Below are 16896 nucleotides of genomic sequence, written 5' to 3'. Positions count from 1 at the left end.
AAAGGAAGATGCCGAAGGAAAATGAAAGTTCCTTTCCACTCGGGGCAGGTATTCACAAGGCAGGCTATAGGCGAAGGTGACCAATACAGGCTTCCTCTCTGAGTCATGCAATCTGTCTGATTATCTCCTTTAAGCTGTCGCCTGCAGGCAGTTAATACTCAGGGAAAGTTGACCTGACTGAAGGTTTGCTCTGTGATCTGCAGGTCCCATATCCTTGAGATGGATCAGATCAGTGCCAAAGAGTTAAGGACAGTATTGTCTTGAATTAGGAGAACACAGAACAGCTTAACAAGGGTCCTTAGCTACGTTCTGTAATTCTCAGAGAATCCAAGTCCAAGCCCTCATATTCTTTTCTCTGGTGCTGCTATCCTTGTGTGCTACTTTGTGGTTAAAGGGAGTTTGAAAATATCAGCTTCCTACGTAACTGGTAATAAGTTATTTAAACAGTGGCTCTGCTTCCCAGAATTTCTAAGTGATGGAGACATTTTATCCTGTTGACCCCTAAGGAGCCTGTAAACTCTGCCTCCTGAACCCAAAAGAGAAAGCAGAAATACATGCGAATGATGCAGAATGCAATACTGAACTCAGGCCAGTTCTTCACTCCTATGAACACAGAATGTCACTGTGATGCACCGTCAGGGGGACAGTGTTTTAGGAGGTTCTGGGGCGTCCAGGGCAGAGGTGGGCAACCTCAGCACAGTTCCAGCAACACGGCAGGGGCTCAGGTGTGGACAGCCTGTCACTGGGACCTGGGACTTTCACTTCTTGGAAAAACCACAGCTACGATTATTTGGCAGCAGCAATAGGCCAGGTCCTAGGATAGGGTCTGTGATAGGTGGTTTCGTTCAATCTAATGCTTATCGTTACTTTTGCTAAAGTAACATATCCAAATCCATAGAACCTAGGACGGAGCCTAAGTTCCACCCCTGGTCTGTGAGATCGCAGAGCCCCCCCCCCCCCCCGTCACCCCACATCCCCCTCTGACGTCTGTGAAGAACTCTGTCTTTTGAATCATGGTTTTGGCTGCTCGATCATCTTTTCCGAAAGCCAGAGCTTTGCGCCATGCCCTCCCGGCTGGCTTGGCGTGAGCGTGTCCTTTGCTTTCTGCCCCGTTAGGCAGCCCTCACACATTCAGCCCAGACGGGCTCTTTGTCCTCATCGTTTCCTGAAAACATGGCCAGTGGCGCACAGAGGCCACTCACCGGCCTTGTCCACCCAGAGCGCCTGAGGCTCTTGGATACACTGCCTTCCTCCCCTTGACCTCTCAAATGGTGTGAGAGTAGAGCGGGGAAGGAAAGAGAAAACAATAAATTGGAGGCTGTAAACACGTAGGCATTGCACACCGTCCACCGGGAGTTCCCGTTCTTTCCCCCAAAGTACGTAAGCGGTGTGAACTTGTCCGGAACTTTTATTGCACGGACGACTTTCAGAGACCTCTCTGACCCACTTTCGTTAGTTAATTAATTTTTAGGAGTAGATGGTATAGGCACACGGTACAAATTGAAAATGTTCACATGGTGTATGCAACAGTAGGCCCCCCAAACAAAGACCCCACCGGTGGCCGGGGCAGTGGGCGGCTTCCTGACAAAGCGAAGCCCCAAATCACGATGCAGCCTTGGCTCTGTGTGTAAATAACCGATACCTGCTTTGCCTCCCCGGAGTCCAGGTAAGCCCTGTCTCCTCAAAGCCAGGCCGGCATGAGGCATGACCGGCCTCAGCCACGTGCTGACCCAGAAGGCCCCCCTCCTGGCTCGCAGACCCGGTGTGGATCCCCGTCCACATGGAGCGGGGACGGGCCCCACGGGGACCTCCCCATGGGTCGATCTTTGTCACCTAAATTCATCAGAGAGAATCTAATCGTGTCGGTCCTCACACGATCCAGGGTGTCCAGGGTTTTGATTCCTTTCCTTCTGGGAGGTGCCTGGGCACCTGGGTTAAACTGATCCCCTTCCTCAAGGGAGGGAAGAATGCCAGGCCCCACAGAAGATATGCCTCTTAGGACATGATATTTACAAAACATGAGAGGCCGCCCTAGTAATTCTTACCAGGGAAAAGAGTTTTGTGGTCTCCATTGTTACACATAGAAGCAGATGACAACTTTAAGTAGCAGCCTTTCAGTAGTAAGTAAACAAATACAAGCGTGTAGACATACCTTCATGAGGAATGTTGGCAGGTAGCTGGGCTTCACCTTTGGGCAGAGGGGATGCCAAGGACCCTGATGACATGTAAGCGTGCAAATTAAACAGCCCCATCAAACGATCTGTCAGAGGGTTTGTATGGACCATAATTGGGAAGGAAACGGATTGACGTGGACCAGAGGTTCTGGGAAGGCTTTTCGGGGTAGAGGATATTTAGCTAATTGGGGGTGATGGTAAGATTTAAAAAAGACAGAAAGAAGAAGGATGTATCTATAAGAAACAGTGCGACCGAAAATGCAGGATGTCTTTTAGAGGACAGTGAGCAAACCAGTTTTTCTGGGCTGGGAAATGTGAATACTGAGAAACGAGGGGAACAGTACGTCTCTGGGTGTTTTCCAGGTGACCAGAGAGGAATGTTAGTCTGTGTTTTCTTGTGTGTTTAGTTTTCTTTTACATTCATTATGGTTACATGCTGTGGTTAATTATATTATTTCAAAATCCTTATATTAACTCCTAAGGGAAGACATAAAAAGATTGTGCACAAAGGTAATTATGTAGCAGTTTCATAAATGTGCATTCCGCTTTTTAAGATACAGACGTTACATTTAACACAGAGATAAATAGAAAAGGGCAGAAGGTATATTCAGATACTGATGAAGAGCCGGGTGTCTTGCTTCTCCTCTGGCGGAGGCTCTGGGGTACTTTTCCATGTATCAGAATCAATAGGTCCCTTCATCAGCCCTTTTCCCCAGCCGCCCTGAGTCAGAACAGCGCATGTGCGGAGAGTGTAACGTGGACGCAGGCCTGCGGGATGTTGTGTCTGGGACCCAGCTGGTTTTGCAACCCCTTCGTTCAGCTTTCCTGACTGTAGAAACCACAGACAGCTTATTCAAGAGAGTCCTTAAATTCTTTTGAGAAGACTAGACTCATACTAAGCTCAATTACCTTTGAAGCGGTTACTTAAAATAAAAGGGGAATCAAATTTGGTGTGGACGCAGATATCGACGTGTGCTTTCAGCAGTAGGTCATAGCCGACCAAATTCACTTTTTGCTAAAAGATGGTTCATTTTGCATTTGTCAAAGGGCAATGAATTTATCAAATTAAGTTGTGAATGACCAAAGGCTATTAAAAGATGTATGGTAGAAATCAATGTATCATCTCTCAGATGTTCCTCTTTTTCTTTTTTTTTTTTAAAGAAACTGGAACACTGAAGTTAACATAATGGGCACGTCTTCAAAGGGGTGTGTGTGTGTGTGTGTGTGTGTGTGTGTGTGTGTGTGTATCACCTTTGGCCTGACTTTTGAAACCTAGAATTCTTTTTTTTTAATTTAATTTTTTATTAAAGTATAGTTGATTTACAATGTTGTGTTAGTTTCTGGTGTGCAGCAAAGTGATTCAGCTATATATATACATACATTTTATATATTTATATATATATATATATATATATATATATATATATATATATATATATATATAAAATCTCCTTTTTCATATTCTTTTCCAACCTAGAATTCTTAAACTCCCGTATTAGCAAATACTATATGTCTGGACATGTGTTGTCTGGTTAACATATTTAAAAGATGCAGTTGCATTAGGTAGCAGTAGAAAATGACTTTCTGTTGAGAATGCAGTTTTTGAACTGTATTGTTTATTTTCTTGACTTAATTTAGAACATACGTGTTTAATGTTTTGCAGAGATTTTTAAGCTTACTGGATGACTCAGTGTTTTATATGATTTAAATCAATCATAGTTGGTCATCAGTGAGACTTAAAATCGTGTGATGTTATTTTGTGCATCCTTTTCATGCCATTTGATGAACAAGACCCTCCAGTCCCACCCCCATCTCCCAGAAAAACCTGGAAAACAGTCATGTTTTCTTTCCCATCATAGATCGGCGGGTGCAGCAGCCTCACTGTGTTCTGCGTGCGCGACAACAGGCTGACTCGGATCCCTGCGGAGGTGTCACGGGCCGCTGAGCTGCACGTCCTGGATGTGGCAGGGAACAGGTAAGCCCGAGACAAGCAAATGGTCATCCACCCCAGCCTTGGCTGTCTTGCCTTTGGTCCACCTTGTAAAATATATACTGATTGGTCGCATTAGCCAGGCCTGGAAGCTCCCAGTCTGGGAGCTGGAGTGATGGAGCCGGATGGAGTGGACAAGGTCAAGGGCGGCCAGAGCGTGGAGTCCTTTAAGGTTACGGCGGGCACGGCCGGACACATGCTTCCCAGATGGCGGTACTGTGATGGAAGGGGGAGGGAGACCTAGGTCTTGGCTTTTATAACTGGCTTCCGTATGTCATTGTGGACCTTGGTTTCCTCATCTGAAAAAAGAGCTCCCATGAGTCTGAGCTAGATTTTAGCCATGGGTCTTAATGTGTCCTGCCCTTGACTCTGAACCCCCTGACATTGTGGGCAAAATTGTATTCAGGGACACTTTGCTGGTGAGAAGATCCACAGCTAATGTCAGAATTGTCAGGCGTTTCATAGTCTAAAAAACCTGACGAGCCACCAGTCTGTGTCCCCAAGGTCACAGCAGCGCCATCTCTCGAGTTCTGGGTCAGAGGCCCGTGGGCTGCTTGCCAGACTCTGGAATGTTTACTACAGTCATTTCAGCCATTCTGAACCAATTCCATCACTGCGAATGTCACCGCACTTTCCTTCCCCTGAACCCGCCTACCCAGGCCCTTCTTTCCACCTCTGACACCTTCTCTGTTTCCCCACTTTTATCCTTTGGCACTCATGCTCCTCTTTTCTCCAGGAAGCCTCCTCTCTGGGTCTGCATTTCTGAATTACCCTGATGATAATTGCTTGTTTACCTGCATGCAACCCTCCTGAAATTAAAGTTCCCTAAAGTTAGATGTGATGGTTTGTGTGTCATTGTGATTTGTCCCTTCAGTAGATGCCTGGTGAATATTTGTCGACTGAATGGAAATGTGAAAAATGTTCATTTTGCAGAATGGCTGGCAGGCCACTGCACAGGGCCTGATATCACAGGCTATGTTGCCAAAAGGAATTTTAAAAATGCTTTTGGGTGTTATATAGTTGGATGGGAGAAAACGTGCTGGACCAGGGGAAGATGATCAATGCTTCAAAATGGTAAAGGCCAGCGATCCAAAGAGTGTCTGGGGGATTGTGTGCTACGTGATTCGCTGCTCACAGGTCAGGCACGAGCCACCATTTTTCACTCCTGCTAATGGATCGTGGACAGTAGTGCTAAACAAACAGCAGGACTCGGGGGAACCTGGTGATGAGTTATGGCCTCAGGAAACCCTCACCGTTTTAAAGTTGATGCTTTCAGGACATCCTGATAGATTCTTAAGGCCATTCACTGGTGACTGGAAACTCAGAATTAATTTGATCTGGATGTTGAATTTCTGCTTGGATTAAAGCCCAACAGGAGACATGCAGCTTGAGAAGGGCCCTTCCTTCCTAACCTCTCCCTACAGCAGTAGAAGCTCAGTGATTCCACACCCGCCCCTGTTCTTGCCATTTTGGGGAGCACGGATTTGCATCACTAATTCTCGAGCAGAAAGATGGCTCTGACCTCTAAAAACTGTTTTTCACACGTGTGAATACCCCCATTCTCAAGTTCTCAGGAGAAGGGAAAGTTCGATATTTATTATGCCTGGGCCAGGGTGGAAAAAAACCAATTAAAAAGTCGAGTGCCATAGCTGTCATCTGAGTCAGTTAGGTGTGTCATTTAGTCCATTGTATATATAGATGCATAACCAGATTTTAAGCTTATTAAAATATTTAATTACTACTTACTTAAAGTATCAGTAGAGAAACTGATACCCTCCAGGTGAAAAGAGGCTACCATGTTAGCTTTCCAGCTTGCAGAAATGCCACACCATGGGAAGTCCTACCAAGTACAACAGAAGTTTCTGCCTCTCCCCCCAAGCATATAAAAATAGCAAACGGCACAGGGAGACTGCATGTCGGTTCCCAGAAACTTTTTTTGACACGTTTGATAGGTAAATTATAGCAAGGATAACGCTAAAATGCCACTTGGAGACTAAAGCACCAAGCCTTTTGGTACAATAATAGAGGAGGTGCCTTGTATCAGCAACCAGCTATGGGCGCAGAATACAGATGTCCTTAATTCTTAGGTTCTTTCCCATATGACTATCCACCAAGTACACAAAATCGGGTATTGGAGCAATCTTCCTCGCAATATTACTAGTACCAAATACTGCAAACCATGGCTGTCAACGGAGAAATAGTTTGTAACTTTGAATTTCATGATCCAAAAAATAAAAAGCCTAAAAGGTATCACCTTATACCTATTAGGATGGCTTTTTATCAAAAAGACAAGGGGTAACACGTGTTGGTGATGACGCAGCAAAAAGGGAACCCTTGTGCAGTGCTGGCGGGCATGTAAGTTGCTGCATCCACAATGGAAAACAGTATGGAGTGTCCTCAAGAAATTATAAATAGAACCACTATATGATCCAGCAGTTCAACTTCTGGGTATATATATACCCAAAGGAAAAGAAAACAGGATATCCAAGAGGTATCTGCACTATCATGTTCATTGCAGCTTTATTCACAGTAGCTAAGATATGGAAATAGCCTAAGCATCTAACAGGTGAATGAATAAAGAAGATGTGTGTGTGTGTGTGTGTGTGTGTGAGTGTGAGTGTGTACACACATATATACGTATAGATGAAATGGAATATTATTCAGCCATGAGAAAGTCGGAAATCCTGCCATTTACGACAACAAGGATGGACCTTGAGGGCCTTTTGCTAAGTGAAATAAGTTAGACAGAGAAAGACAAATACTGTGTGATCTCACTTTTATGTGAAATCTAAACAAGCTGCACTCATAGAAACAGAGAGTGGAGTGGTGGTTGCCAGGGGCCAGCGGCTGGGGGAAATTAGGAGATGCCAGTCAAAGGGTACAAATTTCCAGTTAGCAGATGAATAAGTTCTGGGGATCTAACATACAGCATGATGACTGTAGTTAACAACACTGTATTATATCCTCTAAAGGTGCTAAGAGAGTAGTAGATCTTAAATGTTTCCAACACACAGACACATACACACACACACACATACACACACACTATGGTGATTATGTGAGGAGATGGAGATACTAAGCCTCCTGAGGTAATCATTTCCCGAAACAGTCATCCCTCCGTATCCCTGGGGGGATTGGTTCCAGCACCCCCGAGGGTACCAACATGGGCAGATGCCCCAGCCCCTTATATAAGATGCTGCAGCATAGTTGCCCGAAACAGTCATCCCTCCGTATCCCTGGGGGGATTGGTTCCAGCACCCCCGAGGGTACCAACATGGGCAGACGCCCCAGCCCCTTATATAAGATGCCGCAGCATAGTTGGCCCTCCGCATCCGCGGGTCCTGCATCCTCAGACACTGAGAACCAACTTTATATATCAAATCATCACATTGTCCACCTCAGATTTACACAGTGGTATATGTCAATTATATCTCAATAAAGCTGGAAAAAATATTAAAAGACAAAACACAACACAACAGTATAGCCAGACTGGGGAATACTGAGCAGCTAGAGAATGATCTATTTCTCTGCGTTGTGACCCACGATGCCCAGGGCAGAGAGCAAGTGTGGACGGTACCTGGTGCTCTCATTCCTGTTTTTGTTTTTAAAAAGTCTTACCTATAGAGAACACCAAAATATTAAGTGGTTCCCCTAGAGGAGGGCTGGAAACTTGAGGTTACAGGTGGCTTTCACTTTAGATATTTTGGTATTGTTTACATTTTTTCACTGATTATGTTCTCTCTGTGTATCTCTTTAAACATTTTTGAAAACTGTGCTTAAAACTAACAATTCTACTAGGAGGTAACAAACAGATGAAATATTCAATTGTAAGAAGCATTCAGCCATAGGTTTATTAGTTAGTATTACGTTAATCAGTAGGCCATGTTTAGTTGCTAAATAAATTTGATAAAGCAACTGCTATCATAGCCAGAGGTGGGGAAGTTCACTTCAGTGGGCTGGTCACCGATGTATCTGGAAACGAGAAGCTCACGGTTTGGTTGTTCATTTGCTTTATTCCTTGTACTGTTGATGTAAATAGTAATCACGGGCTTTTTATTTCTGGGACAATGTGGTCCTAAATGTAGCACAGAGATGTGTACAAATAGGGCTGTGGCTTCTTGTGTTGATCCTGTAGTGAACAGAAGGTACCAGAATAAACCAAAAGTGTATTACTAACTCCCCTGGAAAGCAGATTTTTTAAAAAAATCTGTTTTCTGGCTTGTATCTGGGATGGTTCACCCAAGAGAAACACAGGAGTGTGTGTCTTTCTCCCCCAGGCCGCAGTGAGTCAGCAACAGGGTCAGCCCAGCCCGCAGAGTCTCTGTTTGCAGACTGGGCAGGGAGCAGGGGCTTTTTTCCTCTTTTACACTGGGAACACCTCTGTCCATAAGACATGTGTGAACGAGCTCGTGTGTGGTGTGTGCTTGGCCGGCAGCAGCCGAATCCAAGCTGGCACGTTGATTCTTTGCAGGAAAACCAGTGTTCTAGACCATGCATCCGTCTTACCTGGCTTGGTGGCATGTGATTTTTTAAGACCTGTTGTTATGGAGCCTAGTAATTTATTTTAGCTTTTATGACATGATTTGCATCCTTAGCAGCTGTTACTTACTACTGATGCTCTGTTTAGCCTTTTGTCTATACCTTTGCTTTAGCATTTATCTGGGAAGCCAGTTATTAGTCTGAGAAGGCACAATGACCGTGTTTTTAGTATCTATGTGTCATGCCAGCTTTCAAATCTTGACTTATTTTTTCTTTACTCTCTCGAAGGTAGAGATTTCTTGCCCAAGACGTTGAAACTTGAAACATTCTGGAGGATATTAGCTTAATTCCTTTTTAAAAAAGAAATAGGGACAAACTTTCAAAAGAAATTACCCTTTGGTTCAATAAAATGAAAAAGGGTTTGATGTCTTTTAAGCACCCCCCCCAGTGTATTAGGATATTTTTTTTAAAAAGTCCTGTCACAGTGTCTGACAGATACCTGCCTTGTGTCTTTAACTTCCTTGCATTTGAGTATGTGTGTGACAGCCTTTGGGCAGAGGGAGAGATCATTTGTACGCTTATACAAGTAAGCACAGAGATTTCACTTTCTAGCCCCCTCAAAGAACCAATAGCTCAGAATCAGGGGAAGTGGGGCTGAGTTGCTGTGCCCTCAGACCCCTCCGGGCATCCTCCTGGTATGTGCATGTCACTGCACTGGGTGGATTCTGGGATTTAAAAACACATATTTCCCACCCAATTTGGCTGTCATTGGTGAAATAGTGGCGTGTACAACACACGGAGTCTTTTCAAGGGTCCTTTCACGTAGGCACTTCTCATGGCATCGACTTGAGAACCTCACTCCCATGTGGGCACAGTTCCCTGTATTTAACCAATACTGCACCCACTGTGTGTGTATGGGATGGGTCAGCCTTGACTGGACTAACTTTTAGGAAAAGAAAATATTTTCTCACCTCCATAACTAGGACATGGGAAGGCTTTTGTGAAATGTATTCATTGTTCTTATAGAAAGTTTGTTAATATGCTGTCTGCATTCTTTGATCATTTCTAACTTCATCTGTTAAAGTAACTTAGTTGGTCTGTGCTTACGTTTTACTTGGATTAGTTTTATAATATTGGAGTACAACTGCTTTTCCTGGAGTTCTAGTTTATTTCCCGTAAGTCTGTCAATTCAAAATACGTCTGATACGTCTGCATTAATCTGTTGGTGAGACATTTAGGCACCTCTCCCATGTATGTTAAATGGAGATAGAGGTACCATTTCATAGAAGAAAGAACCCCAGGAATACACGCTGTCACGTAGTTTCTTATAGAATTAATGGGCCAGAGATTTCTTTTAAGAAAATGTGCCTCCTATTGTAGGTAACAGACTGTGATTAGCTTATTTTTAGCTAACGTATGAAGTCATTTCTAAGATGGAGCTATCCTTTAATCCATGGAGCCATCCTTAGAGCGAAAATACTTGATGAAATATGACCTTAAGTTCATTAAACCTTAAATTCCTGGTATCTGCAGAGGTTCGGGTGTTTTCAGAGTGAATTAAACTTTTGTAAAGCCTTGGTTTTTACTAGAGCAGCGTTTCACCCTTGGCAGTGTTCCATTTGGGGCTGGATAGTTCTTTGTTGCGCAGCTGTCCTATGCGTTGTAGGGTATTTATCAACATCCGGGCCTTGACCCACTAGATGTCAATAGCACCCCCAAAAACGTCTATAGACATTGCCAGGTGTGTCCCCGGGGACAAAATTGCCCCTAGTTGAGATCCTCTGCTCCAAGTAATCTTCGCCAAGTACCAAGTGCATATGATTTCTGGGGACGGTCGTCACTAAATAGATTTAACTGGTCAAATACTTGTACAAATATAGATAGAAAACGAATCTTTAGGCATCACATTACAATTTTTAAAGTGTTTTATCTCCTTCGAAACTGAAGCAATCTGAGGTGGAAATTAATTATCACGTAGGTGTCTGAGAAGTGGGAGCTTTCAGAAACTTAAAAGTCTAAAATGGAATACCTAAAATAATCTCCCCAGGGAGAGCAAGTGGAGTCCATAAAGAAACACTTTTAATCTTTATTTTAACTGCAATTTAAACTTTGCAGCACCCAAGGCCTCACCTTCCTCACGTCCCGATTTGCCAGGTACTACCGGGAGCAGGTAATGCCATGATCTTATTCTAGCCCTGCCGGTGAGGCTGTCCCCATTGACTTAGGAAGAACTCGGCTTCTGGGTTCTTCCACAATTACACTGGCTTCCCCATGCTCCCGCCCCACCCCGGCCTTTAAATGGAAACTTCCCAGGAGTAAACAGCGTGTGCTGTAATTTCCTCATTTTTTTGCCCCGTGGCCTGGAGGTGCTAATGAGAGAGGTGATGACAGAAAAGGGAAGCACAGTCACCCACTGAAGCGTCCACTGGCAAAGGGTGAACCGAGTATCTTATTATAAACATAATACATTTTCACATATTGAACCCAATCCCAGGAAGCGGTTTTTATTTTTTTTCCTGTTTTGTTTTGGACAAGACTTGATTTAATCACAGACTGTAAGCTCCCCATGTCTCCCTTTGTTTTCATCGAGGCTGTCGCACCTGCCTTTATCCCTGACCGCTTTGAAGTTGAAGGCTCTGTGGTTATCAGACAACCAGTCCCAGCCGCTGCTCACATTCCAGACGGACACTGACCACACCACCGGGGAGAAGGTTCTCACCTGTGTCTTACTTCCTCAGCTGCCTTCTGAACCTGCCTGCCAAGGTAAATTGAAGGACCAGGTTCCCTTGGCCCCGAGAATTAGCAGCAGCTAATGCCTGTCCTTAAGGCCTCTCACTCCCACACGGGACTGCGTTGTGTCTTATCTGCCTGCAGAGCCAGCCCAGGTGTGAGGTCACTGTGGGTCTTTTCTGGGAAGCTTCCCCTGTATCTCTGCAGAAAAAAACGTGCTGCTCATACCCGTGTATCACATGTGATATTCTTTAAACAGCCTTCTGGTTTTGAGTTCAAGCTAAGGCTGAAAATGCAAATACATACTCCTAAAAGAGGTGAGAGTCCCTTAAAATCCAAACAGACAGTTTGGAAGATTAGAATTGAACATCTCCAGCAAACGATTTTTAAGGCAGGGAGTTGTTTTGAGTGACTGTACCTTTGTTTTGTAAATTATGTGTGGTTTAAAGAAGCATTCACACTCATATCACGTGACTGTCATAAATCCTCTTCTGGGAGCTGGTTTCGATAGAAAAAAGGGAGAAGGGTCTAGGCGAACGGAGCCACCTTGCCTATCCCAGCCTCGTTAGAGGAGCATTTAAGACCCCAAGAGAACAACGCGGTAGATTGCGCTGCCAAGCAAAGTACTAGATCCAACATGTGCGGCCAAATCACGGTCAAGAGGAAGTTTCTGAAGTGAGCGTGTAAAAAAGAATCATGAAAGACAACTCTATGAATCATGATGACATTCTGGAATGAAATAGTAAATATTGATTTAGCAGATATCTTATGATCTCAAAGAGAATTACGCATCCTTGAAAAGAAAGGGCAACCTTGCCAGTCACAGGAACCCTGCTGACGTGGTCTTTGTCCAACAGAGAACCTGCCTCGCTGTGGTGCCCTGGAGAGCTTGGTGAACGATGTGTCCGATGAGGCCTGGAATGAGCGGGCAGTGAACAGAGTCAGCGCAATCCGATTTCTGGAAGATGAAAAGGATGAGGACGATAATGAAACGGTATGGGATTCGAGCTTCTTGGCTTCCACAGACGTTCAAAATTTAAAAGCCTTCCGAGATTGAAAGTGACACCTGATAAAGATCTCTTATTTTCAAATAGTCTTTTCTCTGTTCTGCCTTCAGCATTTAAGAATTTTTTTTTGAAGGCAAAACTGGGAGTTTCTAAGGTTCTGATTCACCAAATGTATATAACGCAAATGAGACTTTTTCTGTTTGTTTGTTTGAATAGTTTGTGGGTGCTTCTTTTTCTTTATTTGTGATAGTTACCCCTCCTGCCCCCACTGCTTTCTTAAAATTGGTTGGGAATTTTTTCTTTTCTGCTGTTCCCAGTGAACTGAGTCTCTCCCTGCCCTCCACCCCCCTTTATAGCCGTACCATGTGGATTCATCCATGTTTCACCACGTGGCTTAGCTTGCCTGCTGTCCTCCTGGACTTCTTGCTCACCTTCACGTAACCGGGAGCCTTCACCTTCATGCAGAGAGCTTGTGATCTTAGTAGGATTCCCTTATGAGTTTTCATTCAGAAATCAGGAATAGGTTTGAAAGGACCACTCAGCCCTACTTGCCTCCATCCTCCATATGTGTCTCAGCCATTCAGTTGAGTCAGGGACAACTCTTGGAGTCTTCCTGCAATTTGGCTTTGGCTTCTTAAACTCCTTGCACTAATTGAGATTTTCATAAGCAGAACTCAGAGGGAGTACTTGCAGCCCCCAAGACAAAGGGCAGTTTTTAAATTACTGCCTGGAGTTTTTGTTATTCCAGCTGTCCCCAAGTGGGCTTTTATTCACTTACAGTAGTAGAGGGCAAAGTAGGAATTAGGCATGACAAAATGACTCCAATGTAAATGACTTTATCTAATGACTTCTTTTTTTTTTTAAATTTTGTGCTTTTAAATTTTATTTTAAAATATTTATCAATAAGTAAACACTATCTTTTACATTTACCCACATATTTACCCTTTTCAGCACTCTTCATTCTTTTTTTTTTTTCCTTTTTTTTTTTTTAACATCTTGATTGGAGTGTAATTGCTTTACAATGGTCTGTTAGTTTCTGCTTTATAACAAAGTGAATCAGTTATACATATGTTCCCAGATCTCTTCCCTCTCGCGTCTCCCTCCCTCCCACCCTCCCTATCCCATCCCTCTAGGTGGTCACAAAGCACCGTATCTCATGACTTCTTGGAGCATGATTATTTCACCAGTTACTCGTTGCCTTAGTACCGCTCCTCCTTTGTTAACCTATCGTAGCGCCTCCTGAAACTCCCGGACTGGCCATTTATAAGATGTAAATGCTGTGTTAGGAGCAAAAGAGCACAAAACATGTTAAATAATATAATTTTAAAAACATTGCCCATACCCTGTCACTTCACTTCCCACCCTGTGGTCTTTATTAGAAAAATGTGAACTTTCTTCAGTGGGTCATAAATAAAACACAGCAGCAAAATTAGAAAAGAAGTCCTTTCTCACTTCCCTTTTCCTTCACCTCCCATGCCTCATGGGTTGAAGAAAGCCAGAACCGCTTCAGATAATAGTAGAACATTCTAGGGATTTTAATTTTAGAATTTTTTTTTAAACTTTTTTTTGGGTTTATTTATTCAGTTATTTAGTTATTATTTATGGCTGTGTTGGGTCTTCGTTTCTGTGCAAGGGCTTTCTCTAGTTGCAGCAAGTGGGGGCCACTCTTCATCACGGTGCACGGGCCTCTCATTATCGTGGCCTCTCTTGTTGTGGAGCACAGGCTCCAGACGCGCAGGCTCAGTAATTGTGGCTTACGGGCCTAGTTGCTCCGCGGCATGTGGGATCTTCCCAGACCAGGGCTCGAACCCGTGTTCCCTGCATTGGCAGGCAGATTCTCAACCACTGCGCCACCAGGGAAGCCCTAGAATTTTTTTTTTGACTCCTTTCTCTTCTTCCTCCCCGCCCCCCCCCCCCCCACAATTCTATCTCACAAATCTTTTATTTTTTCTTACTGTACTTGGAACTTTGTTCTTATCGTAACACTCATTTCGTATTTTACAAAGTGTTCTTTTATTCTGAAAGGAGCCCTTCCATCTTGACTAGGTAAATTATACTCAACACTTTCATCTTCCCTTAACCACGAGGGAGAAGTTGATAAACGCACATGCCTCCAAAGCAAGCTTTTCGCCCACTCTGCCTCTTAACCTCCAGGAAGGGGAGACCTGTGTTGGAAAGCTACCCGGGAAGCTTCACATTTGAAGGAGTGTTGGAGTAAAACCCAGACACTCACCCCGCTCTTTGCTTTTCAGAGAACACTCCTGAGACGAGCCACGCCCCACCCAGGCGAGCTCAAGAACATGAAAAAGACGGTGGAAAATTTACGGAACGACAGGAACGCTGCTAAAGGACTGGATTCCAACAAAAACGAGGTCAACCACACCATTGACCGCGTGACCACGTCGGTGTAGATGGCGCGTCCACGTCATACCTCCCGAGTCATCCTGCTGCGGAGCCAGCCTTGCCCCCCGTGGAGCCCCCAGAGGCCCTGGCCTCCAGCGGACCCCGCACCGGTCCCCACGCACGCGTCGGGATGCTGCGACCCCGCGAAGTGCCTTACTCTGATCCGGCACCCACCCGTGGTCTCCGGCCTGATTTTTTTTTTTTTTTTTTTTCCTAAATTTCAGTTGTTTGTAATAAGTAGAATACACTACTGACAATATCTGACCTTTGTTTTTGTCTTGTGTTGGGGTCAGGGAGAGCAGGAAGGGGAATTTTGATCCTCTTCCCTCCCATAAAGTGCTGGGACATTGTGAACCCAAGTTCTCTTGGACCTACTGACGAGAGAGAGTTTTATGTATGGGGGAAAAAATTGATACTTTTTTAAACCCTTTTTGGCAGCTCAGATGGTGTACATTTAAATGTTTTGTATAGGTATTTCATAACAAAAAATATGTATTTCTTTTTGTGATTTTATCTTGGAAACGGTACGTGCAGGAAAAAAAAACAACCACCAGTCCTAAAGTATTTGTTTTTATTTGTACCATCCACTTGTGCCTTACTGTAGCCCGTGTCCTGTCAAACCAGTTGTCACAATGGCATCTTTGAGCAGAGAGGAGGCTGGAAAGGTGGTACTTTGAAAGCAGTGTTGGATTTTAATCAGTAATCTACCAGGTGGATTTGTTTTTAACCAAAAAGAAGAGTTACCACCAATTCGTAAATTATACCAGTTGATTTTTTTTTTTTAAAGATGAACCAAAGGATTAGACTGCTAATATTTCATTTCTTTTACAGTCCGACTTTTTCATGAATGAGTCTCTTAGGATGAGTGTTGTGTCTGCTTGTACCTGCTCAGAAGGTATGTGCCATTTGTAAAATAAAACAGAGCAGAAAAGCACAAAAAGAGAAAACCGGTTCAGAAATTCAGTGGGGAAATACATTATGTACTATTAAAGAAAGTACGGTTTTTACTGAAGAAAGCTTTAAAAGTTTTATATTGAGATATAAAACCACAATAAAGCAGAATAACCTACAACCCCGTTAGAAATGTTGCTGTCTTTATAAGTGCAATTTAATTTGTAAATAGAGTTTGGATCAAAGTATAACAAAATATTGCTTCAAGTTTTAATTTTAAGTCTGCTAATTTAAGGGGTCTGGGGGTATGTTTTGGTGTATTTCTGTTGGTTTCTTTTTTTAAATTTTGTATGATGTGATAAAAGAGGAATGAAAAGCGCCTGTCCCTGTGTGGTGTTTAGGAAAATCATGCTGTTGGTGTTGTCTTTTTATTCTTTCCATGAAATAAAGTCACCCTGGACATGAGCCGTTACAGCTTTTTAAAGTTGATTTCTCCTCGTATGTTCAAATGATAGAAGGCAGCCGAGTTCTTTAAGAATGCCCTCCCTTTCCTCAAATACCTGAGCCGCCGGTGGTTTTATGCTAACCTCCTGTGGGTCTGAGTACCCCTTCCTCCCACCCGAGGTGAAGCCCAGCATCGCCTTCAAGTCTGGCTCCTCACCTTGGGTTGGGGCTGTCTGGCCAGTCAGATTCCTTAGAAACCTGCGTTCAACCAACCAACTGGATACCTTCTTTTACTACCAGGAGTTTCACTTTGCTTTTTCGGTGGTTTGTATGTACGTGTACATTTCTAAGACTGTTGACCTGAAAGCACATGGCACATAAGTGGTTTTCGGCTGCTCAGTTTTATCTCTCCTTCCCTCATCTGTGGGCACCCCTTTCCTTTTCTCCATTTTAAGATTCCGGCATACTCGGTTTTGTTTTGCACAGATGATGCCACAGACTCGTAGGCTGATAAGAGCAGCAGATCGGCTTTATTTAAGGAGAGTTTTCTTGACCCTGAAGAACGGATACAACTTCCCTGGTATTTTGTTCGTTTGTCTTCATCTAAAGCCCACCCTTTACTATTCAGTTCACCATGGCTTTGGTGGAATAGAGGTGGACAGAATAGTGTGTGTGTTTGACTTTTTCTAGAAAATTCTACGTACCTAATTACTTGTTTCCTTTGGCCTGTCTCTTCTACTTTACATTCACTTGGGGTTTTTTGCTTTGTTTTGCTTTT

General features: G+C 43.7%; 1 protein-coding gene across 1 annotated transcript in view; it reads left to right on the top strand.

The window, feature by feature from the left end:
* LRRC1 (leucine rich repeat containing 1) overlaps positions 1-16139 on the top strand; it is a 134654-nt gene extending 118515 nt beyond the window's left edge. Inside the window, exons 11-14 of the mRNA XM_057555643.1 lie at positions 4034-4149; positions 11234-11406; positions 12231-12367; positions 14633-16139. Coding sequence (XP_057411626.1) covers positions 4034-4149; positions 11234-11406; positions 12231-12367; positions 14633-14791 — 585 coding nt within the window. The 3' untranslated portion in view covers positions 14792-16139. The remainder of the gene's footprint in view (positions 1-4033; positions 4150-11233; positions 11407-12230; positions 12368-14632) is intronic.
* The last annotated feature ends 757 nt before the right edge of the window (positions 16140-16896 follow it).

Source organism: Balaenoptera acutorostrata, chromosome 10 (genome assembly GCF_949987535.1).
Source record: "Balaenoptera acutorostrata chromosome 10, mBalAcu1.1, whole genome shotgun sequence".
In the NCBI taxonomy this organism is placed as follows: Eukaryota; Metazoa; Chordata; class Mammalia; order Artiodactyla; family Balaenopteridae; genus Balaenoptera; species Balaenoptera acutorostrata.
This window is presented reverse-complemented; position numbering and strand designations above follow the sequence as displayed.